Consider the following 24449-nt stretch of genomic DNA (forward strand, 5'->3'; position numbering starts at 1 on the left):
AATATGGATAATAATAACTGTCACCATGAGACTCTTGTGACAGTAAAATGACTCAATGTGGGTGAAGGACCTGAAACCTAGTAAGAGCTCAGGAAATACTGGCTTTTACCATGAGCCTGCAGGAGTGGCCATGGCTTCATGTTTCCCGCCCCCATAGAGAGCACAGAGCAGGCACTCAGGGAATCTCTCACAGATAAATAATGGCACACAGTAACAGTCCTCTCAGGTGGGAGGACTCTGCAGCTCTGCCCGGGACCAAGGACAGTCAGTCCTCTAGCCCCTGTTAACTAAGCTAACCAGATCAGAGAGCCTAGTGACTCATCAGAGTCACTCAGCCAATCCCGCTTGCTGCTGCTGCAGTAGCTGAGCTCGGCCTTCCTCAGACCCCACCCTCGGCTACCTCTGAAGTCACCTGAGCACACTTGCAATGGACATTCCTGCAGTATCTGATTTTGTCCCAATGTGAAATATACCCCATCTGCAGTCAGATGGGCCAAACCACGCCTGCAGAGGACCTGAGTTTAAGATACCTGAGCTGCCCCCTCCCTCTGCCATCCAGAGAGCACTTCTAGGTTAGAATTACACATCAACTCATTAGGAGGGTACAAAAGTGATTGCGGTTTAAAAGTTAAAAAAGAAAAAAAAGAAAAATTTTAAAAACCGCCATTACTTTTGCACCAACCTACTATTTGAGGGACCCTCTTCATCTTTTTTGTTTTGATGGTCGTTGTGCTTGGGATGTGGTAGAGCGCTAAGTATTTGAATATTTGTTGAAGGAAAGAAGGAATACAACTATGTCTTCACAGGCAAAAAATAAGTGGACAGTGTTTCTAGATAATCAGGTGTTTGGGAAAGAGGAGAGAGTGGTAAAATGTTAAAACAGAAAATCAAGCAAAGACATACAGTCTCAAGAGTTAGGGTGCTGTCTCCCCAGAGCCCTGGTTCTGCTTAGCTTTTAAAGGCATCACGGTGATAACAATTACAAGCGTTCTCTAAGCGTGGCTTAGAGAACTTACCGTGTGCCTGGCACCGTGCTAAGCACGCTGCATGTATCAGCTCACTGAATGCTCCGAACTACCCTCGTCCACGGCTGATGGTGTTACTTCTGTTCCTACATGGGGAATCCGAGTGCTTGAGGGACGTGCCTGAGCTCCGACAGCCAGCAAGGGGTCCAGCATCAGGGTGGTGTGTCTCCCAAAGCCTGGGGGATGGAATGCAAACTGGGGAGGGTGGCAGGTTGGGGTGCTAGGCAGCAGAGAAGGCCCCAATGCACGTGCTAGAAGTTAGTCAGTGTCTCTCTGGGCCTGGGCACAGGGGAGCCAAAGGAAAGTGCGACAGGCTTCTGATTTCTGGGACCTAGCACGGACTCGGCACCAGGTGCAGAGCCGAGCATGCCTCGTTTTACAGGAGGGGACAGGGAGGCTTAGAGAGGGAAGAGGCGTCACCCAAGGTCACACAGCCAGTTAGAGCCCAGTCCACCCGCTCCCAACCCAGGCGTTCCCGTGCTCTCCCAAGTGCCCCTCTTCTGACTGACAGACTCACACACCTTCACCATGGGCCGCTCTCCTGAGCACCTAGCTCCCTGCAGAGAGGGTGGCGTGGGAAGGAGCAAAGCACTGCCGTCACTCCAGGCTTCCCGTCCCAGGGCAGGAAGGAGAACGCGAGGGGCATGACCAGGCCTGCAGGGGCAGCACCAGGCCTGCAGGGGCAGCCGGCTCTCCACTGCCCCATCTCTCTCCCGGACAAAGTGAGTTAATGAGAGCAAATTGCTAGGGCTTTGAGAATGGAAGGGACTCTTTGATGGGCATGAGTGAGGGCTGGGATGGAATGGGGCCCTTCCCTGTCCTCTTGTGCAACCCCCTTCGCGGAGGAACAAGCTGGCACAGGACGGTACCCACAAAAGCATCCACCACCGTGCTCTGTGCTGGGGCTCCAGGCTGGGCTTCTACCCCTCAGTTCTCCGTCCCCAGCTGCCATAAGAATGAAGGTTTCTGATAGCCAGGCAGACAGCAGAGTTCCCCAGCCATTCCAGACTTGGGGCTTAGAGAAGATTTGGGGAGAAGCTGCAGCACACCCCTAAACCTCTGGAGAATGGATCAGGGCTCTGAAGATCGCTCTGCATCATCCCGGGGTCTGATTCACTGTTCTCTCTGTGCTGAGGGGCAGATATAGTGAGAATTGCTGAGATGACTCAAATTCTTAGCCTGGTGCTAGCACAGCGCTAAGGGTCCCCACAGTAAGCCTATGAGATGAGAGTTACCAGATCCCCCATTCCCTGGCTTAGAGCAGAGGTCACCCCAGTGCAAGCATCCCACCTCAGTTTGTTAGAAATGCAAACCCAGCCCCACAGCCTTAGAAGAACTGGGCCCAAGGCGGCAGAGCAGGGCTCTGACAGCTCTGGGCGCTGAGTCTAACTCCCAGGCTGTGTCCCTTCTATGTGGACGACCATGGCTGAGCAGCTGAGAGGAATTTCAGAAGGACAGCGTATTCCCTGTAGCTCTCTCTGGGAAAGACTGGGAACCGCCTAACTGTCCACTAGCGCCGAGCTGGTTAGAATCGCGATGGGGCGTCCACGTGACGAACGTGGTGCAGCTCTTGCTAGAGGATGGCGGGAAAGCTTTTTATCTGTGCTATGGAACGGCCTCCATGTCACAGTATTGAGAAGTAGAAAGCACAGTGCTGAGCAGTATGTATTATCGAAAGCTACCATTTGTGTAAAAAAGGGGAGAATGGGGAAACAAATTTGTTTCCACAAACACAGACACACAGATCTCTGACCGAGAGTTAAGCACCCGGCCACAGGGAGAGCCCCCTGAGGTGTCACAGAACAGGGCCCCAAAGGAAAGGATTTTTCATATAGGCTTTTGTGTGAATCACTTACTTGAATGATCAATAGAATACAATCAAAATTTAAAGGAGGAAGAAAGGGGGCAAGCTGGGGTGTGGGGGGCTGTGAGATAAGGACCAGGAAGTCTGAGGGCTTATAAAATGCCAGGCGCTGAGTTAAACTCTTTAAGAGTATTACCTCCTTTAATCTCCTCAACAACCCTGTGAGGTGGTTACTATTATTATCCCCATGCTGTTGACGGGAAAACAGAGTCACAGAAAGGTTATGTGATTTTCTCTGAGTCACAGAGCTGGTTAGTGCCAGAGCTGGGATTTGAACCTTCATCTATGTAACTCCAGAACCCAAGCTCTAAATCAATATATAATCTAAATGAATATATAATCATTTAAAACTCCCATCTCGCTTTAGAGAAAGTCCTGATTTTTCCTCTTTATAAATAAGGAAATAGAAGCCCAGAGAGGTTAAGTCATTTGCCCAAGGTCACACAGCCAAAGCATGACCAACCAGAAAGAGAATCCCTAGAAAGGAAGAACAAACGTTGGGGCCTGCAGTTCCAAGTTCCCAGTAGAATAAGACTCCTCCTCCATGACCTAGAGGTGCAAGACTGTAATTTCCACGTTTATAAGGGCAGGGACAACGTTGGTCATGTTGGCTGTTTCCCCAATTCTTGGCTCAGTGCCTGGTGCATGCTGAGCACCTGAAAAATTTGGAAGGAAGAGAAGGAATGAGGACTAGCAGTGCTGACCAGAAATCACCCCTGGAAAGTGCTTTGTGGATCAGCTAGGCCGGATAGGCAAACTGAAACCTAGAGGTTTGGGAGGGGCTTTCTTGAACTGACTCAGTGAGTTCTAAGGAGACTGGACATGAGGGCAGATAATGTTTTTTAATGATCCACTTACCTTGGGAATTGTCATGATTTCCTTCTGTCCCCTCCTACCCGCAATGAGAATGAAAGGAGACAGAAATTGGCCATTTTGATTGGGATAGAAAGTAATAAACCATCAAAAGGTTGGGTCCTGTGGGGAGGAGGGTCCCTCAGAAACTGTGGGGTAAAAAGAGACAGTGGGGTAGAAGAAGCAAGCTCAAAGGGAATCAGCTGAGGTACTGATGAAAGGCCAGTGGGTTTGAAATCAAGGAGCCTGGGTTCTAATCTCTGCTCTGCCTCTACTAGCTGTATGGTGTGGGTGAGTCACTTGCCCTGTCTGGCCCTCTGGGCCTTCATCTATAACCAGAGGGATTATTGCAGAACCCACATGAGCATGCTGCTTCTAGAAGAGGGTAAACGGGGTCAAATATATGGTGATGGAAGGAGAACTGACTCTGGGTGGTGAACACGTAATGTGAGATTTAAAAAAAAAAAAAGTGCTGCAAAATCAATGAAGCAAAATCTTAATATGAGGAGTTATTAAGGAGACACAATAGTGCTGGTGACAAACAGTCCGGTCACCAACAATTCCAAATGTAGTGTGGAGCTGAATCCACGTAGGTCGCCCTTACTTATGAAAGGGGGGTTGCCTGTCCCATCTCCTCCGGAGGCTTTTGCAGACCTCCTTTTCCCCAGGGCAGCACTTATCACATTCCCTGCTGAGTTGTCCGCCTCCCTCACAATCAGCTAATGGAGGGCAGTGACCAAGCAGTATGCACTCTTAATCCTTAAACCGAGAGCACAGTGGTGGTGATGGGTGGGTAGGTCGATGACAGATGGGTAGATGGATGGGTGGGTGGATGGATGGATGGATGGATGGATGGATGGATGGATGGATGGATGGATGGACAGCTGAATATTTTCAGAATCCAGTAGAAAGATCCTTCTGATTCTAAGATAACACTCTCAGAGCAGATAGGCTTGGACTGAGCCTTTAAAGGTGGGTAGGATTTCAACAGGACAAGCGCAAGGTTAGGAAGTTAGAAAGGAGGACATGTTTGGGAGCTGAGAGCAACCTGAGCTAAGGCCTGGGACGGGAAAGTTCACGGTGCTTGGCAGTCGTTACAAGTGGTCTAGGGGGTTGATGGAGCACAAAGAGGGCTGTGATGACTGCAACAGCACAAGCCAGCCATGGCAGGCCTGGAAAGTTGGGCACAGGTGTCTGGATTCTTCCATGGGGCAGGCAGTAGGGGCACCATAGAAGGTTTCGTAAGGGAGGAGTGACCTGCTATGCCCTGTGCTTACCGGTGGCATGTGACAGGATAGGCAGTGGGCCAGGGCTGGCTCTGGGAGGAGGCCGCACCACTTCCTGCCGTCTGCCAGGCCTTCCCAAGGAGCTGCCCAGGACCGGGATAGGAAGGGTTCCCTGTCAGGCTGTGCAGCTGCACACAGGCACCTCTCCCTCCCGCTGTGGGTCCTCCTGCAGGGAAGGCCTTCCCCGGAGGAGCAGCTGCAGTGGACACCAAGCCTCCAAGGGGTCCAGCAAGACTTACCCTCTTCAACCTCCAAAGCGCACCAACAGGGCTGCCTTGGCTCTGGGTTCAAGTGCGGGCTCTCTTACTGACCGTGTGACTTTGGGCCAGTCCCTGCCTGCCTCTCACAGGCCCTGCGTTTCACAACTCCAGGAAGGAATATTCACATGGAACACAACGAAATGATGGCCCGGAGTTGTGCAACCCAGCGGCCTTGCCTCTGATCTCTTTCCTCAGCCGTGCAAGTGAGGACAGAGGTTGGTGTGGATCATTTCTGAGGGCTAGTCCAAGCCTCGCCTCCCAGCAGTTCGTGCAGTGTGTGGTGTTTGGGGGCTCCAAGGGGGATGGAGCTAAGGCCTTGGCCCATTGGCAGGCGTGGGGAGAGAGAAGCTCTCGCGGCTGTGGATAGCCAATCCCCCAAAGCAGTGGTGACCTCCTCCTCCCAGAGCCAGGCCTGGATTTGCATTCTGGACCCCATCCCTACTCCTCTTTGCAAGTGTGTGTCATCTAACCTCTCTAGCCAGATTTTCTGCAGGCATGAACCAGGGAGAATAAAATGCATACCTCATAGGGCCATTGTGAGCACTGGGAGAAGTAATGCATGTCAGGCACTCAGCAGAACGCCTGCCCCCCCAAAACAGCTCAGTAAACAGCAGGTTCATCGGGATTTTCATTTTATTTCGTAAAACAACTTAAATTTATCTGCCCTCAGGGTCTCTCACTGTGACCGACCTCAGGATCACAATAAGACCCATCAAGGAGGGGCCCAGAGCAGAGTTCAGGTGTCCACTCACCAGAAGCACCTCCCCTCCCGCAGACGGAATGACCTCAATCTTCTGACGAACTCTAGACATGGTTCCCTGAGGAATTTGGCCAAAGCTTAAGTTAAAGGAATGAAGCGCTAACTGTGAAATTTCAAAGTCAGGCTCCGTGAGTAACATCCAGAGCATCTAGGCCTTGGACTGGATCCCATCCAGCTTCCCGGGTGAGAAGGAACCAGCAGGGAGGGCTCCGGGCCTGGATGTTTTGCTGACTGTCACCTGGGCGTCACTAACACCCCGCTGAGGAACCAAGTGAAGCCCTGCCCTGCCCTGCCCTGCCCAGGCTGCTGGATGAAAGGAAAGGCCAGGTGTGGGGCCCAAAGGCAGAGAGGAGAGCTCCATCTGGACCTGGAGATTCTTAGAACAGGAGAACCAGCAAGCACATCCACCAGATATGGCTCCTCGGACTTTTCTGTATTTCACATGTTATGTGTTTCTTATGTAATTAGAAAAAACACATATTAAAACCCAATGTTAGAAATTCAGAACACATCGTCTCCAATCCTGCCTTGCCGCCAGGCGGCATCTAGGTAAGGCTGAGAGGTCTCTCTCCCCACCCAGCCTCCGTTTCCACAGCTGTTCAGGAAGTGGGGATTCCCTCCTCATCTAACAGCTTCTGTCTGTCAAATCGGTGCCAACATTAGGGTAGTGAGAGTATAGATGTCTTTGCTTTCTGCTTGCCATTTGCCTATTTTCCATACTTAAATTAGAAGCAGATTGAACCTGCAGTAAGTGATTCTCTCAGGAGTGTGGGAGCGTGTGGATTTTTCACGGTAGTGGGTTTTGTCTCTAGAACTCGATAGAATCTAAGCTCCTTAGTACAGCCCGTGGGTATTGCTGAGGACGGACATGGGTCCGAGGGGACCTTCCACCCACCTGCCCCACCTGGGCATGCCAGAGGCAAAGACTTAGATGTACTGTGCTCCCAGGTCGGAGGTGAGGGTAGCCTAAGTGCTCCTCGAAGCACCATTTCTTGGTCCATCCGCCTGGACGTACACGAGGGCAGAGGGCTGCAGAAAGGAGCACTGATGGGAGGTGGGGGGTGGGAGAGAAAGGATTAGAAGAAGCCTTATTCATATCTAGTCTGGACGAACATACCAGCTTCCTAATAACGGGTCTCCCTGGATGAAAAGATAAGGACTTTCTTTCCCTGGGTTTTTTGTTTTATTTTGTTGTTTTTGTACTTAAATTTTTCTAATATAGCAAAAATGAACTGTTTGAGTGAAAAAGCAAATACTTTAAAAACAATTATCCATAAAAAGCACCAGGGAAGCAGTGCATGTCCTGAGCATGCTGGGGTTGACTTGCAAATTTCTAAAGAGGGCTTATCATACGTACTGTGTCCCGAATTGATTGGACCAGTAACCCTTTGGGGAAATGCTGCCCCAAAGAGAAAAAAGATAGAAGGATTCCAGCTCCCCGATAATTGCACGGCGCCATCACATTAACAACTACTTGTGTCTAAGTTTCTTTTATACGTAAGAAAAAACCAAAACTGTTATGTGTAAACTACGGTTATTTGGCTTTTTGCTGTGCAGTTGAGCTGACTTCTGGTAGATATAAAAGCTTCCGACAGTGCCAGGTCCTTGGGAAGTGGTCAGAGACTGAACCGTGATACTGTCAGCTCTCCAGCCGGGTGCCAGAAGCTACTTCCCCAAGCCGTCCACATGGAAGTCCTGAGGTGGCTACCGGGCACACACCAATTCCTCCATTCCCTAAACTCCAGCTGAACCAGTTAGAGATGGAGTCAGGCTGGGGGGCTGCAAGAGTAAAGCCTGGAAGACATCCCAGGCCGGGCATCAAGTCCAAATGCATGTAGACTTGATGGAGCCTGGAGAGTTTCTAAAACCACAGCTGCCCAGCTCACATGGGGATAGGCTTCCCTGAGCGGTGAGAGCCTCTGGCTCTCCGAGCAAGGAGAGAACTTAAAAGGCAACCACCCCCTCCTCCAACTTAATGTATATCCCCTCCATGGCATCCACTCTCTACCTGAGTGTGTCGGTGATGGCACTCAGTACCTCTCCCAGGCAGCCTGACCCTTCTTCCAACCATCCAGAGAAAGTTCTTCCTTATGTTGAACGATGGCTTCCACCCTCTGGCCCTGGTTTTGTCCTCCAGGACCACGTGGAGGAAGTGGTCCCCTCAAAATCTTTCATGCATTGAAGGTGTTTCTCCTTAAGTAAAATAATAATAACAGCTACTGTTCCTGTGGTATTTACAGTGTGCTGCACACTATGGTAGATATATTACATGCCTGGTCTCACTTACTGCTCACAATGGTCCCAGGAGGTAGGGACTGCTACTGTCCCCATTTTACAGACGAGGAGTCTGAGTCTTAGTTGAAACGAAGAGCTTTAGCTAAGGTTGCTCAGCTAGTAAGTGGCTGAGGAACTCAGACCTTCCAGAGCTTAACCACTGCACTCTGCTGCCACCTGTGCTTACCCACCCCACCCCACCCCTGCCCCGAATCTTCTCCTCTCCCGCGGTATCCGTACTGGCAACGCTGCAGTGTAGCAGCAAAATTTGCCATGTGGTTCTGGGTCCAGAACCTTTCAGGCAATTCTACCAGCCCCTTCTCTGGTTCACCCACCTTTCCCCCACCACCAGCCCCTCCTCATCCAGCCTTTGGTTTCAGCTCCTCACATCGCTCTCCAAATAGTCCCCACTGTAGGGTAGATGTGCTAGTTATCTGTCCAGCAGGGCTTCTGTTCTCCATTCCAAATGACTTTGGGGGGCCCATTGATTGCAGCACCCCACCCAGACTGCCACCACAGGCACATACCCCAGGCTGGGCCGGCTTTCTTCCCCCGTGTTGTGGCACCAATGATTAGTATCACAATACACGTCTCATGGCCTGATTGTGGCCAAAGAGACTCTTCCTCTGGGTCCTGCGTAGACTTTGGGAAGAAGAAACTTCCTCCGCCCTCAGGGACTACTGGATTAGTACTGAGAAGCTATAAACCTAAGGATTCTAGCCTATTGCATTCGTTTCCTATTGCTATGGTTACAAATGACCACAAATGTAATGGTTTAAAAGAACGTACATTGATTATCTTATAGTTCTGGAGGTCAGAAGTCCTAAAATCAAGGTGTCGGCTGGGCCCCGTTCCTTCTGGAACTTCTAGGGGAGAATACATTTCCTTGACTTTCCCAGTTCCTACAGGCCATCTCCCGTCCTGGGCTCATGGCTCCTTCTTCCATCTTTACCGTAGCATCTTCAAAACGCAGGTTCTCTCTCTCTTTCTCTCACCTCTGTTTCTGTCATCCCATCTCCTTTTCTAGTGTGACCCTCCTGTCCCCCTTCTATAATGACCCTTGTCATTAGTCAGTTATATTGGGCCCCCCTGGATAATTCGTGATAATCTCACCATCTCAAGATCCTTAACTTAATCCCATATGCACACTCACTTTGACCATATAAGATAACATTCACGAGTCAGGCAGAAGGACCTGGACAACTTTGGGGGCCATTATTCAGCCCACCACACCCATCCATGCAGAGGAAGCTCAGCGGCAGCGAAACAGAGAGGCAGAGAGAGCAGCTGAGAGGTGGAGATCCAGCCAAGGCTGAAGTCTCAACTTGTTGGTTACATGAGCGAACGAATCCCCTTCTTGCTTAAGTTCATTTAGTCTCCGTTTCTGTCACTTGCGCCCTAATTGGTTCAGACTTCTCCACACACCTACTGGCCAGGATTTTCCTAGCCACCTCGGAGCTTCAAGGGCAGGCTCTCAGAGTTAGTGCCACGGTGACCTTGTTCCACAAACCCGGAATTGACACCCATAGCACAATAAGCACACGTGTATGTGTGGGGGAGTAAACGGGACAGAATAGAAAACTTGGGATTATTCTGGGAACTCAAGTGCAATAGCACAAAGATCACTGCCCTGGGACTCAGAGACTTGGGATTCATGCACGCTCTGCGGGGAGAGATCCCAGGAAGTTACACAGCCACTCTGGGCTTCCCCACCTTTGTCCACACGAAGGATTACGTGGTTGAACGCTGGGACTGCGTGCCACTCTAACCTTCTGTGTTTCTAGTACTCGATCCTGTTTACAGAGACCTTAGTGCTGGGAACACTCCCCGGCTCTGTGTCTGCCACAGAGTGAATGAGAAGGCTGGGCTTTAGTGGTGCGTGGCCAGGGGCAATCACTCTACCTCTTCCCATCTCCTTCTCATCCAGCCTTTAGAAGCAGAACAATGACTGTGGGAGAAAGCCAAGGAGGAGGAAAGGAAAAGAGGCAGCTCTCTGTCTTCTAGCTGTTAAATACACACATGTAGACCCATCGATCGTGCAGCCACCTGGACCCCTGACTAAGTCACTGTCCAGGTAAGGGAATATTGTATGCTTGTTTAGTATGTTTCTCTATTTTTAGACTTTTATTTTTTTTTTGCAATAACAACCCACTAATTTAGGGAATTTTAAGAATAAAGTTTTGTGGTTGTTTTTTGGGTTTTTTTCCCTTGTTTTTCTAAGCAAACCGTAAGATGATCAGATCTCTAAGGGCCCTTCTGGCACAATCTTGTTAATAAGCTTTTTGGCTTAACAAGAGGAGGGGAGGACAGGTCAGTACAGAACCCCAGGAACAGCCAGGGTGTAGGAATGGTCCCCACAAGGGGCAGGTGCACCCATGCCCTGCCTCTGACATCCTCCAGGTGGAGGAGAATTAGGCGCCTGAGAGCCCTGCTCCATGGGTGCTGTGGCTGCCACCCACAGGGGTGTGTTCTGTGCAGGGGTCAGTGCCCTGCCAACCAGTGTTAGTCACCTTGGGACAGTCATTTTCCCAGATGGACCTTCGTGTTTTCCTGTGCACAATGAAAATATTGGGCCAGGAATCAAAAAGAATCTTTCCAGGAGACACAAAGGAGCTTCCAGAGAGCTGGTAATGAATGTTCTGTTTCTCAAACTGGGTACTGGTTACACAGATGTGTTCAATTTGTGAAAATTCATTGAGATATACATTTATGATTTGTACACTTCTCTCTATATTTTACTCCCATGAAAAAGTTTATATGGACTATAAAAAGATAGAAGGAGGAGTGGGTGTGAGTAGAGATGAGACCAAATTGGATGTGAATGATCATTACTGAAGTTGGGGGACGAGAAGGGGGGTTCATTATGCCATCTTGTATCCTTTTGTGTAGCTTTCAAATTTTCCACAGCGAAAGTTAAAATAAGAGCTCATCTTTCTTTAAAATGCTCTCATTTGAAGAGCTCCCACTATTGTGTAAGAAAGCAGGAGAAAAGTGAAAGGCAAGTCACAGCTCCCCCTTTCCGGAGTCGAGCTTGTTAGAGAAGAGATGGAACCCTACCCAACACGGCCCAAACAGAGCTACTGTAACCGAAATGAGAAGAAGCATGCCTCTTGGATGTAGTTATTTGTTTTGTTTTGTCCTAATTTCAGATATCATTTTGGCCTATTCGTGTCTAATAGAGCAAAGTCCCTAAGATTAGGTGCTTTGAGACACGACTGTTTAAGTTCCCCGTAAGAATGCTGGTGAGATCTAGTGCTGGCTAGATTCTGGGTTGTCACAGCCCACGCGTGGTGCGCTCCCTTACCCTGGTGCCGGCGGCGCCAATTCATCTGGTGGCCAAAGTAGGTGAAAGGGCAAGTCCCATAAGGACCGTCTGGGGTTTGGCTTGGCCTTCGAACAGTAATTGTGATGTCACCCTCACACGTGCACAATGTGACTAAAACATTTTTGCAAAGTGTCTGGGGTTCACTCATTCCCTAAGTGTGTACTGAGCACCTTCTCCCTGCCAAGCATCGTTCTGGGGATGAGGGATACAGCAGTGCACAAAACAGACAAAAATCCCCACCTTTGGGGAGCTTCCATGATTCACTACGTCACATAAGGGCTGTAAAGACTTACTTCAGAAATTTTTCAGATTGTGATAAAACATACGCGTGTGTAACATAACATAAAATTTACCTTATTCACCTTTTTTGAGCATACAGTTCAGTAGTGTTAAGCATATGGGCATTGCTGTGCAGCCACTTTTTCATCTCGCAGAACTGAAATTGTATACCCGTCAAACAACAGCTATCCTTCTCCACACGCTTCCGAGCCCCTGGCAACTACCATTCTACTTTATCAATCCGACTTCTGTAGGGACCTCATGTAAGTGGAATCATACACTATTTGTCCTTCTGTGTCTGGCTTATTTCACTGACCATAATGTCTTCAAGGTCCATCCATGTTGTGGCACGTGTCAGAATTGCCTTCCGTTCTAAGGCTGAATAACATTCCACCATGTATAAATGTCACATTTTCTTCATCGATTCATCCGCCAGTGGACATTTCGGTGGCTTCCACCTTTTGGTTATTGTGAATAGTGCTGCTGTGGATATGCGCGTACAAATATCTCTTTGAGACCCTGCTTTCAATTCTTTGGGGTAGATAGCCAGAAGTGGAAGTGTTGGATCATATGGTAATTCTAATTTTAATTTTTTGAGGAATCACTATTTGTGTTCCACAGTGGCTGCGCCATTTTACATTCTCACCAACAGTGCGGAAGGGTTCCAATTTCTTCTCATCCGCACCAACACTTGTTGTTTTCTGTTTTGTTTTGATAATAGCCAGCCTAACGGGTGGGAAGTGAGCCTATTTATTAAAAACTACTTGTATCAGCTTAATGATAGAACAATTTGAGCTACATTAAGCTGGGAAGACATGTGAAGGATACACAGCACAAGCTCATTATTTACAAAGGAGTAAACAGAGGCTTGTGAATGAAGGACCTTGCTCAAGTCCCCATGAGGGACTGATGGAAGTGGCCCAGGGTCCTAAACCAGGAGTCAGCCAACTTTTTCTGCAAAGGGACAGAGAGTAAATACTTTAGGCTCTGTGGGCCATACGGCCTCTGTTGCTAATCCCCTACTTTGTCCTTGTATCACGAAAGCATCCACAGATAACACATGTAACCAAACTGGCATGGTTGTGTTCCAATAATACTTTATTTGCACAAATAGACCTCAGCAGTTTGCTGATCCCCATTCTAAACCAATAAGCTAAAGTGTAGCAAGCAGAGGTGGTCGTGGTCCTTGGCTCCTCCGCCACTTCTGGTAATAGCACCGTGATTTCCTTTTGCTGAATTGCCTGTCTCCCCTTTGTCTGTGATCTTGGCAACTTGCCCAGCTCTGGCCAAGAGGTGGGCCCATGACCCAAGCTGGCCCTTTCTCTCTGGGGACTTTCTGTCTTGAAGCAAGGACAAGATGTGGAATCTGATGAAACCTGTTGTCCCTGATGCCTCTGTTGATGGGTTCGTCCTATGTGGATCCCTAAAGCCACCCCATTCCCAGCCCTCTCCCATCCTGGTGTCCCAGTTCTTCCTTCTGACCTACAAGCGACCCCACATCCTTCTATCCTTTAGCCGTTTCCTTTCTGATAAATTAGCCAGAGTCAGTTTCCGTTGCTCACAACCAAAGAATTCTGACAGCTCGTTGACTTTTAAGGAATGATAACCCTATGTAACTTCTTTAACCACAATAGCCCCAAACAGCTAAAATAGGATCTGATTTCTTAAAACGCAATTTATCCAGAAGACGAAGGACACCTCAGATTCAGCAATTGAAATTCCGCCTTTCATACCTGGCAATATGGACACGCCCCAGGGATCATCATTATCCTTGTTTCTTTTCTTTTTTAAGTTAAATTTATTGAGGATGACAATGGTTAGTAAAATTACATAGGTTTCAAGTGTACAATTCTGTAATACAATTCTGTTATCACATTGTGTGTTCACCACCCAGAGTCAGTTCTCCTTCCATCACCATATATTATAATATTTGACCCCCTTTCCCCTCTTCTACTATCCCCCCGCCCCCCTTACCCTCTGGTAACCACTAAACCATTGTCTGTGTCTGTGAGTTTTTGTTTCTTTATTTGTCTTGTTCCTTTGTTGCTTTCAGTTTTATATCCCACGTATCAGTGAAGTCATATGGTTCTCAACTTTCTGTCTGACTTATTTCGCTTAGTACAGTAACCTCAAGATCCATCCATGTTGTCACAAATGGTACTATTTCATCTTTATCCTTTTTTTTTTCATTGGGGAATGTTGGGGAACAGTGTGTTTCTCCAGGGCCCGTCAGCTCCAAGTCATTGTCCTTCAATCCAGTTGTGGAGGGCGCAGCTCAGCTCCAAATCGACTTGCTATTTTCAATCTTACCATGTTTCCCCAAAAATAAGATCTAGCCAGACAATCAGCTCTAATGTGTGTTTTGAAGCAAAAATTAATATAAGACCCGGTCTTATTTTACTATAACATAAGACCCGGTCTTACATAAGACCGGGTCTTATATTCATGTTAGCTCCAAAAGACACATTAGAGCTGATTGTCTGACTGGGTCTTATTTTCGGGTTAACATGGTAGTTGCAGGGGGTGCAACCCACCATCCCAGGCAAGAATTGAACCGGCAACCCTGTTGTTCAGAGCTCGCGCTCTAACCAACTGAGCCATCTGGCCGCCCCATCCTTGTTTCTTAGTTCAACAAATACCTCAGCCCTACCCAGCTTTCCCTTGTGCAAACCCTTTGGCCTCTCTGGGCCTCAGTTCCTCCATCTATAATGTACAGGAAGTAAGTGGTCGGGGATGGTGACTCAGGTTCCATGCAGATCCAGGCTTTTATCAGTTTCTACTGCGCACTGAGCACTGTGCTTTCAAGGAGCTTGAGGACGAGTTGTGGAGAGAAAGCAGGCATCCGATAAGCCGTGGTGACACGGGGCTGCCTGTGCAAAGTGCCAGGTGAAGACACCAGCCATTGGCACTCAAAGGAAAGAAAGCCGCTATGGCCTGGAAAGGACTTTAGCGGCGCCTTTAAGAACAGATTGGGCTTCAATAGGGAGAGAAGGAGGAAAAACTATATGCACTTTGGAGGCATACTCAGCAGCCTTCAGAGTAGGCTCCAGCGGTGGTTTCTGGCTTCATTTCCCTCTGTGCAGCAGCAGAGGGTGAATGGAACGAACCCTGCTAACAGAACTGGGGGTGCTCAGGTCCAGTTCCGCTGGTGACATTGTTTGTTCCATGAAGTGTTTCTTGTAGGTGTTTCTAGCTGACTGTAGGGAGCAGGGTGTGGACCATTCCGAGCTTTGTAGCTGGAATATCAATATTAGAGTCTTGCTGAACTTGCTGTTTTCTGCCCCTTCCAGCTGTCCAAGCACTCCAGACAGTGCCCTGGGTCCTCCATCCCCGCCCTCCAGGAGAGGGGGTGAGTGAACAGGGGCTCAGATTGTGTGGTCCAGCCCCCCCCCCCCAGGTACCTTTGATGCACACTGTTCCCTCACCACAGGGGCAGTGGGCAGGGGGCATAGGGAGGTAGGGGGTGGTCCTCTCCTCAGCTTTCTAAATGCCATCTGTCCCAAACCCCAAGCCTTGCTTTCCACTACACCCAAAACACCCGTGGGACTGGTTATCCCCAACACAAACAGCTCTTTGTTTGCTGCTTGTGTTTGTTTGTTGGCATCTGAACAGTTCTCTGTGGTTCAAGTCTGAGGCCAGCCTGAGGCAAAATGAGATTGGCAGAGATCGCTGTGGGGGCCACACCTCTCTTCCCCTCTCCTGTCCCCAAGCCTAGACCCCCAAACTTCCACCTTTGTAACAAACACCACCACCACCACCCTGGAATTTCTTCCTCCCTCACAGTCCCATTCTTCACTTTTTTACCTCAGCTTATCTGAGAAACAAATCTCTTCTAAGGGATGAGCTTTTGATAAAGTATTTCTGTTTTAATAGGAGTCTTCTAGAGACACAATGCTCTGACTCAGATGAAAGAAAAATGGTTGGGAATTTCAGGCATTGTGACAGGTTTCTCAGGGCAGACAAGGCTGCCCATCAAAGAACCTCCTCTGTTCTTTGTCTATACAGCAGGCACTGAGGTCCACTGGCCCAGCTCCTTGTAGATGGAACTTTGAATGCAAGATGGAAACAAATAGAAAGAGCCCAAGTCTGAAAGTAAGAGGAGCATTTAATAACAAGAAGTAGCCAACCTTGGGAAGGTCTAAAGGCGGCTTGTGCAAAAGCACAGAGGGAGGAACTAAGAAGGCCACTGGGCCTGTTTGGAGATCGGAAAGAAAGTCAGTGTGTTTGGAACTTAGTGAGCCAGGGTGATGGTGGGACAAGAGTTTGGAGAGGAAAATGGGGCTGCATTATGCGGAGAGATTTATGGATTTTATTTGGAGCCAGCAGAACAAGAAATCATTGGTTTTTTTCACATTTTATAAAGATCATGCTGGCTGCCATATTATTGTCATCAGCACCACTTTGTACCTCTCCAACGCACCATTCACTGTGTAATTCAGGTGTGTAAACAGAGCCCCCTGGAGTTGTGCAAGGTGAAGCAACTTGACTGTCTTCCCAGTTCCCATGAGCCTTCAGGTTCTGAGAATCCTGATGCTAAGTGACTCTGGGGTGGAAAGAGTCCGAGTCTTCCTCGGGGGCTTTGATGATGTCAATCCGCTGTCATCTTTGAGAAGCCCAGGGGGAACTCTGGCCCCTCCAGGGTGTCTGCACTGATCCCTGTAAACACTCCCTTCTCCCAAACTCTTTCATCTGAGAGGTCGAGCCAAGTGGCGGCAGACGCTCCCTCACTCTCTCCTGCCTTCAAACTGACACTCTTTAAGCCTTTAAGCAGCTCATAACTCCATCATCTCAGCGCCCCTTGGAAGGGAGCAGCCAGCAGATTAAGCGATTCTGGGATCCAGGCGCTGAGGAATTCAGGGCCTCTCAGGTTTCTTGGCAGGAGTTATAAGTACATGCAGAGACTCTTCTTCAGAACAAGTGAAAATAATTCCTTCCAGGGGCAGAAAAAGGCATGCTTTTGGCAAAGGACTTCATAAGATGTTATCTCAAGAGACCAGTATGAGAGCCCTGGGAGGGAAAGCAGAAGTTGTTAAACCAGGTGGGAAAATGGATGGGCAGGCGAGGAAGGACTTCCAGGGTTCCCACAGCCATTCAGAACTGGGTCTGTGGACTCCGGCTCATGCATGGGACTGGACTGAGAGAAGAAAGGGGCGGCGAGGGGCGGCAAGGAGGGTGAAGAAGAGAGACCTGCTACTTAAGTATGAGGCCCAGTCCTCCTCCCCAAGCTGGACATCTTGGAGGAAAAAGTCACAGATCTGCAAAGTTAGGGCTGCAAAGGACCCTGGGTATCATCCAGTCCGACCCGCTTATTCCATGGATAAAAAGATCAAGGCCCCAAAGATGAGTACTTCCTGTTGCTAGCCAGGAGGGGAGGTGGGTTTCTCCTGTGCCAGAGGAGAATGTTGGAACTGATGTCTTTTGGAGGACATCTTGATCACATCTGTCAATGTTTTAAGCACACATATTCTTTGACCCAGCAATTCCACTTCCAGGAATCCTCCTACAGAAATCCTTGCACATGTGCACAGAGCAGTGTGTAGAGTTGTTCCCTGCAGCGTGCTTTGTCATGCGAGAAACCTCAAGAGACAGCATCAGGCACGGTTATCAGTAGGTGCAACATTAAACTGTGGGACATTCATATTATGGAATATTGTGCAGGCACTGGAAGGAAGGACACAAGTATATATCATTGCTATGGAAAGGTTGCTAGTGATATTTTAAAGGAAAAAAAAAGCACATAATAAAATGTACAGTATGATCCAATCTGAGTAACAGAAAGTATATATGCATATATATGTACACACCTATATCCTTATGTGTTACTAATATATTTCTGGAAAGATATATAAGTAATATTAACATTTTACTCTAGGAACTGAAACGGAAGCTGAGGAGGAGACATTTTAACTTCATTTTACAGCTTTCCGCACAGCTTGAAGTTTTTTGTCAGATGGGTTTTTACCGTGTGTATATTATTTTCATTGCAAAAGAAAAATTGGGGGCTCAGAGATGGGAAGCCCTTGGCTGGGATGGTGTGGTCCTCCAATTATTGCCAGGGCGGGGACTAGTGAGGTCCGCTGGCTTCTCTCCTACTCTGGCACACTGCCTGGTCTGCTAAGCCCGGGAGCCAGCCTTGTAGCACTCAGGGCTCTGGCCCCTGTCTGTCTGTCCTATGGCTGAGAACTGGAGATGTGGAGATACTGGTTTTCAGGGCACCCAGATGATGATATTGTAGGGTTTTGGGCTTCCAATTCTTGAATGACTTTTCTGACTGTGCCACTAACGTAAGTAGGTCTGGAGCAAATCTCAAATCCCTTTTCTTCTCTGAGACTCAGTTTCCCTCGCCTGTAAAATGTTGCCTGTGGGAGGAGCATGGTGGAGCAGATGACCCTTCAATGTTCTTCTGGGAACAGACAGGCCAGCTGCTCCTGGTCGACCTTTGGGGTCGGGGCACCCAAGGCTTAGGAGTTCCCATTTCTTGCGTTAGGTTTCCCCCTGCTGGTGTCTCAGGTAGCGCCTCAGTAAGCTTCCGAGAAAGAGGTTCCCAGCGGTGCTGTACCTCCCCCTGGGGGTCCTTTTGGAGACTTGCGGAGTTGTTTGGGGCTCTGGGGACACAGCTGGTATTTTGTGGGTAGGGGCCGACAGTCTCTAGACGTCCTGCAATGCATGGCAGAGACAGCCCTGCACAGTGAAGAATTGTCTCACACCCTGCACGGCTTTTGAATGAACAAATGAAGAAATCCTGTCTATAATTTTCTGAGCCTGGACTCTAACTCTCCTTTACAAACATCAGCAAAGTTGTTTGGGTTTTTGTTTGTGGTTGTGTTTTGTTTTGCACTGCTTTAAGATACGCCGAATTGCCGTGAATCTGTATATCGTTGGGTGCGTGTGCTTTGCTTTGTCTAGGACTTGATCAAGAATTGTTCACATCTCACGAAAACACCAGTGGCACTTGTGCAGTCACCATTTTGACCCACTTGTATCAGCTTGTATTTGTAGCCATATCCTTAGGCAAATGTGTAACCAAAGTGATCTGAGGCTTCTTTTAATAGATGGAGAACTAAGTATTACTAAACTAGCAGAGATACAGGTCTGACAATTAAGTTCGTGAACTTGTTTTGCCAATGTTGCTAACCTTTTTTGATATCAGAGGGATTATTCATTATGAATTTGTACCAACTGGACAAACAGTTAACCAAGTTTACTATTTGGAAGTGCTGAAAAGGCTGCGGGAAAAAGTTAGACGACCTGAACTTTTCACCAACAATTCATGGCTCTCGCATCATGACAATGCACCAGCTCACACGGCACTGTCTGGGAGGGAGTTTTTAGCCAGTAAACAAATAACTGTATTGGAACACCCTCCTTACTCACCTGGTCTGGCCCCCAATGACTTCTTTCTTTACCCGAAGATTTAAAGCAAATATTGAAAGGAAGACATTTGGAAGACATTCAGGACATCACGTGTAATATGAAGACAGCTCTGATGGCCATTCCAAAACAAGAGTTCCAAAATTGCTTTGAAGGGTGGACTAGGCGCTGGCATCGGTGCATAGCTCCCCAAGGGGAGTACTTCAAAGGTGACTGTAGTGATATTCAGCAATGAGGGATGGAGCAGTTTTCCTAGGATGAGGTCGCAAACTTAATTGTCTGACCTCGTATGTGAAAGGCAGAAATTTTATATTGTTTTTTTTTAAAAAATTCTGTCTTTATTGAGACATTATAGACTTATAACATATATAAGTTTAAGGCGTTTGATGTGATGATTTGACATGTATATATCGCAAAATGCTGACCACAGTGAGGTTAATTAACACCTCCGTCCCTCACAAAACTACCTCTTTTTTATGTGTAACATTGAAGATCTCTCTTAACAAATTTCAAATGTATGACACAGTATTATTAATTACAGTCACCATGCTATAGATTAGATCTGAAGAACTTAGTCATCTTATAGCTGGGAATATGTACCCTGTGACCAACAACCCATTTCCCTCCACCCAGCCCCTGGCAAACACCATTCTATTCTATTTCTAAGAGTTCAGCTTTTTAAGATTCCAGATGTAAGTGAGAACATACAGTGTCCATCTTTCTCTGTCAGATTAATTTCACTTAGCATAATGCCCTCTAGGCCCATCCATGTTGTCGCAAAAGACAGGATTTCCTTATTTTTGTGGCTGAATAATATTCCATTGTGTGTGTGTGTGTATGTGTGTGCGTGTGTGTTTTCTTTACCCATTCATCACTGAAGGACAGTTAGTTTATTTCCCGTGTCTTAACTATTGTGAATAATGCTGCCGTGAGCATAGAGGTACAGGTATCTCTTCAAGGTAGTGTTTTCAATTCCCAGAAATGGGATTGCTGGATTGTATGGTAGTTCTATTTTTAAGTTTTTGAAGAACACCCATACTGTTTTCCATAGTGGCTGAACCGATTTACATTCCCACCAGCAGTGCACAAGGGTTCCCTTTTCTCCATACCCTCACCAACACTTATTCTTGTCCTTTAGGTGACAGCTATGCTAACAGATGTGAGGTGATAGCTCACTGTGGTTTTGATTTGCATTTCCCTGAGGATTGGTGATGTTGAGCGTCTTTTCATATGTCTGTTGGCCATTTCAGTATCTTCTTTGGAAAAACATCTATTGAAGTCCTTTGCCCATTTTTAAATCAGACTGTTTGTTTGCTATCGAGTTGTGTGAGTTCCTTATATTTTTTGGATATTAACCCCTTATTAGATAGATGGTTTGCAAATATTTTTTCCCGTTCTGTAGGTTGCCTTTTTTATAAAGCTTTGCTATATAGAAGCTTTTCAGTTTGATGTAGTCCCGCTTGTTAATTTTTGCATTTGTTGCTTGCACTTTTAGTGTTATGTTTTAAAAAAAGTTTGAGTGCTTCTCAAAAGTGCAGATTCCAGGCCCACAGCCGGGATCGACTCAATCAGAATCTCTGGAAGTAGAGCTCAAAATGTGGATGTTTAACAGTCCATCCTCCCCCCTTCTCCCTCAACCACTGATTCCTATGCATAGTGAACACTGACCGTTACTGATAACACCAGCTAAAATCTCCCCCATCCAAGCAGCTTGCTGTTCTTCCTTATAGCCAACCCAGAGGGTCTCAATCTTTGCTACATGAAAATCACCTGGGAGACTTAGAAATGCACAAGCAGCTCATCCTCCTCCTTAACCTTGTAAATCAGACTGGGGCAGGGGTCTCAGGCAACTCTATTACCAAAGCCTTGGAGATGGTTTTTGATGGTAGCAGGGTCAGCGGGGAGAACCCATCTCCCTCCTCCCATTTGAAACACTCCTGGGATCATCAAAGTCAGGATTCACATATCAGTTCCACTTGCTACCTCCCAGAATAATGTCAACAAGCATTTCCCATGGCCCTGCTGAGTGCTGGGCAGAGCTGCTAGTGAAAGGCGTTGATTGGGTATAAAAAGGAAGAAGCCCTGACCGTGTCTGGGCGGCTGTCCAAGGCCAGGCCTTAACTCAGTAGGAGGGCTTGGACGTGGAGTTGCCAGATACAGCGAAGAAAAAGACAGGACACCTGGTTAAACTTGAATTTCAGACACCTAACGGATCATCTTTTTTTTTTTTTTTTTTAAAGATTTTATTGGGGAAGGGGAACAGGACTTTATTGGGGAACAGTGTGTACTTCCAGGACTTTTTTCCAAGTCAAGTTGTTGTCTTTTCAGTCTTAGTTGTGGAGGGCGCAGCTCAGCTCCAGGTCCAGTTGCCATTGCTAGTTGCAGCCAGCGGGGCCCACCATCCCTTGCGGGACTCGAGGAATTGAACTGGCAACCTTGTGGTTGAGAGCCCACTGGCCCATGTGGGAATCGAACCGGCAGCCTTTGGAGTTAGGAGCATGGAGCTCCAACTGCCTGAGCCACTGGGCCGGCCCCAGATCATCTTCTAATAGAAGTGTGTCCTAACTATTGTGTGGACATACTTATACTTAAAAAATGTGTTTCTTGTTTATCTAAAATCAACTTTAACTGGAAGTCCTGTGTTCTATCTGGCAACCCTACCTGAGGCTGTATCTTCTGCCCTTGTGAACCTCAGTTTCCCCATTTGGAAAACGAGGGGCCTCGGCTAGATGACGTCCATGGGTCCTGCAGACCCAGTCCCAGACCATCCCGCAGCTCCCGCAGTTGTTCTCCCCAGCTCCCGCCAGGGGGCGCCCTCACCCGCAGCGCCCTCGCAGGCTTGTGGCCCAGCGAAGAGGAAGCTGGTCCCTTCGGCGCTGGGGGGCCATCTGGAAACCAGGTTCTGAGCCTTGAAGGCCCCAGGCCCTCACTCATCCCTGGGACATTTCATTCAGAAGCAGAGAAGAGGAGATCTCATAGAGGCTCTGACGGCGGGACTGTTCCATCCAGCTCCCCCTCTATCATTAGTTAAAAGGGGAGACTGGACCTCCGAAGGGGAAGGCAGGTGTCCAGGCTCAAACCGCTCTCCTGCAAACTAGACCCCTGACTCACTGTCCAGGGCTCCGCGACCTCCTCAGGGTGCCCTTATTTGTCTCTTTTCTGCTGGACACTTTTAACCCTTGCAGTCCTGCAGTCGAATCCCATGCAGACACCGGGCAGCCCTGCACAGCTTAGCAACTGAGAACCCTTGGGGCCCTTCACCAAGGGAGAGTGGCCTTGAGGCTGGAAACCTTGCAACGGAGAGAGGACCGGGCATAAAGGACCAGGCTAGGCAGTGGGGAAAGATGGGATGGTGATGACGATGAGGACCTTCCTCTGTGTGAGACACAAGGACCCATGAGGCAGGAACCACTATCATCAGGATCTTACAGGTGAGGAAACAAGCTCAGTGTCAGCGCATTGGACCGGAAGGGCTCAAGCCAGTTCTGCCACAGATGACGGGAAGGAGGGAGGCTTCTGTTACCAGGGCTCTAGATGGTCTCAAGAGGTCTTCACGGTGCAGAGGAATTGCCCAAAGGGAGGAATAGCCACTTCGGCCCAGGAGGAGAGTTTAGGGGAGTTACAGATTTGGCATGACTTACCATTGAATTCCTTGTAATTCAGTTCTCCTTTGGACCATCTGATTATCAAAGAGAGAAAGTCTCCTAGCATCCTTAAGCACAGGGCGTATTCATAATTGTGTAACACTGTTTTCTCATCGTAATTATATTTGTATTGCACTTATCATTAAGGTTTATCTCAATTTTTGGTAAATGATACTGATATTCCGCCTAAGGTAATGCTATACTTTCCTTTAAATGATTTTTGAGTTCTTTTCACTACGTGATTTGATTTAAAGGGAGGGAAAGCACAGGTCGAAGGAGGATATGGAAACACTGCCTTTGAGGATGCCGGGTACTGAGGGCCCCTGTTAACTCAGCTGGTCGGCAAGGGTGCAGCCCTCCCCGGCCCTCCCAGGGCCCTGGGCTGCTTCGTGTTTCATGCCTGTTTGCTTGAAAGTTCTGAGGAATTCCCTCTCGGGAGTCCTCCAGATACGGGGGAAGAAGTTCTGCATTCCCATTCCCCCTTTTTTTCTTGCCTCATTCCACAACCAAGTCACAACCTCCCCGACCCTCAGTTTCCTCATCTATGAGTTGGCAGTAAAGCTGTGGTCATAATGGGTGCTGTGTAACTCAGAGATGCTGTGCCCCAAGCTGACCAGGGCACAGGAACTGCATCCTCCGGTCCTCGGTCCTCAGGGAGAATGCCACCTCTCCCTCTGTACCAGAAGGACTCCCCTGTCCACGCCTGCTTTGTGCCCTGTACAGCACGTTTTCTACCTGGAATGGGATTGTTCCTGAGAGCTCTGGAGCACCCTGTGGGCACCTGATAAACGTCGTGAGATGAATGATGAGCCAATACTGAAATTTACCTTTTCTGTCTCTGTCTGGATTCCGAGAGATTGTGAGACTGGTGCTGGGTTTGCATTTCTCAAATGGCCAAGCCTGAACTGGCCAACCTCTCCCTACTCCTCTCTCTCCCATTATGTCGAAAAGGGAACACCAGACTACAGTTTGATTTTTTATTTTGATGAGTGTGTATTATTTCAGTATTTTGAAAATGATTTCAAATAAGAGGGAATAAACCGTCTCTGGGTTTGGCACCTGAAGGCCCCACTCTGTGGCCTATTATAATGAAGCATATTTTGGGGGACTGTTTGTCCACCTCTAAGGAGAATCTTGGAATACTAGCCTGAAATATCACATAAGCATGAACATGCATGAGCTTTGAAAAGTGCTCTGTGTGGACTTATGATGCCATTTTCTTTCCAAAACCAAGAGTGTTCTAGAGTTCTTCTCCTCCACACACACCCCCCCACACACAGACACACCCCACAGCCCCCATTCGTGCTTTCTAGTTTAAAACCCGACCATGACTTCCATTGCACAAGAATGAAATCAAGACCCCTTACCATGGCCTACAACGCTGCCTGGTCTGCCCTCTACCCACCTCTTCAGCTTCATCCAGTATGACTTGCCCCTCGTCCTGTGCACCAGCCATACTGGTTTGGGACTCGTGTTCCCGTCTACCTCAAGTCCTTTGCACACGTTGTT

At 48.1% G+C, this 24449-nt stretch overlaps 1 protein-coding gene across 6 annotated transcripts in view; it reads left to right on the plus strand.

Annotated features, from left to right (window-relative positions):
* LOC308491562 (ras GTPase-activating protein-binding protein 1) overlaps positions 1 to 24449 on the plus strand; it is a 296580-nt gene that overhangs the window by 146097 nt on the left and 126034 nt on the right. The window contains exon 11 of one of the 6 annotated variants that reach the window (XR_013992377.1): positions 10249 to 10395. The exons of 4 other annotated variants lie outside the window; for them this stretch is intronic. Coding sequence is in view for 1 of the 2 variants with exons in the window: in XM_081035390.1 (XP_080891516.1) it covers positions 10249 to 10325 (77 nt within the window). In the remaining variant the exon portion in view is untranslated. Of the gene's footprint in view, positions 1 to 10248; positions 10784 to 24449 lie in introns of those variants that run through there. One more of the 6 variants, XM_081035390.1, reaches the window with a different exon arrangement.

This window comes from Rhinolophus hipposideros (genome assembly GCF_964194185.1).
Source record: "Rhinolophus hipposideros genome assembly, chromosome: 23".
Classification (NCBI taxonomy): domain Eukaryota; kingdom Metazoa; phylum Chordata; class Mammalia; order Chiroptera; family Rhinolophidae; genus Rhinolophus; species Rhinolophus hipposideros.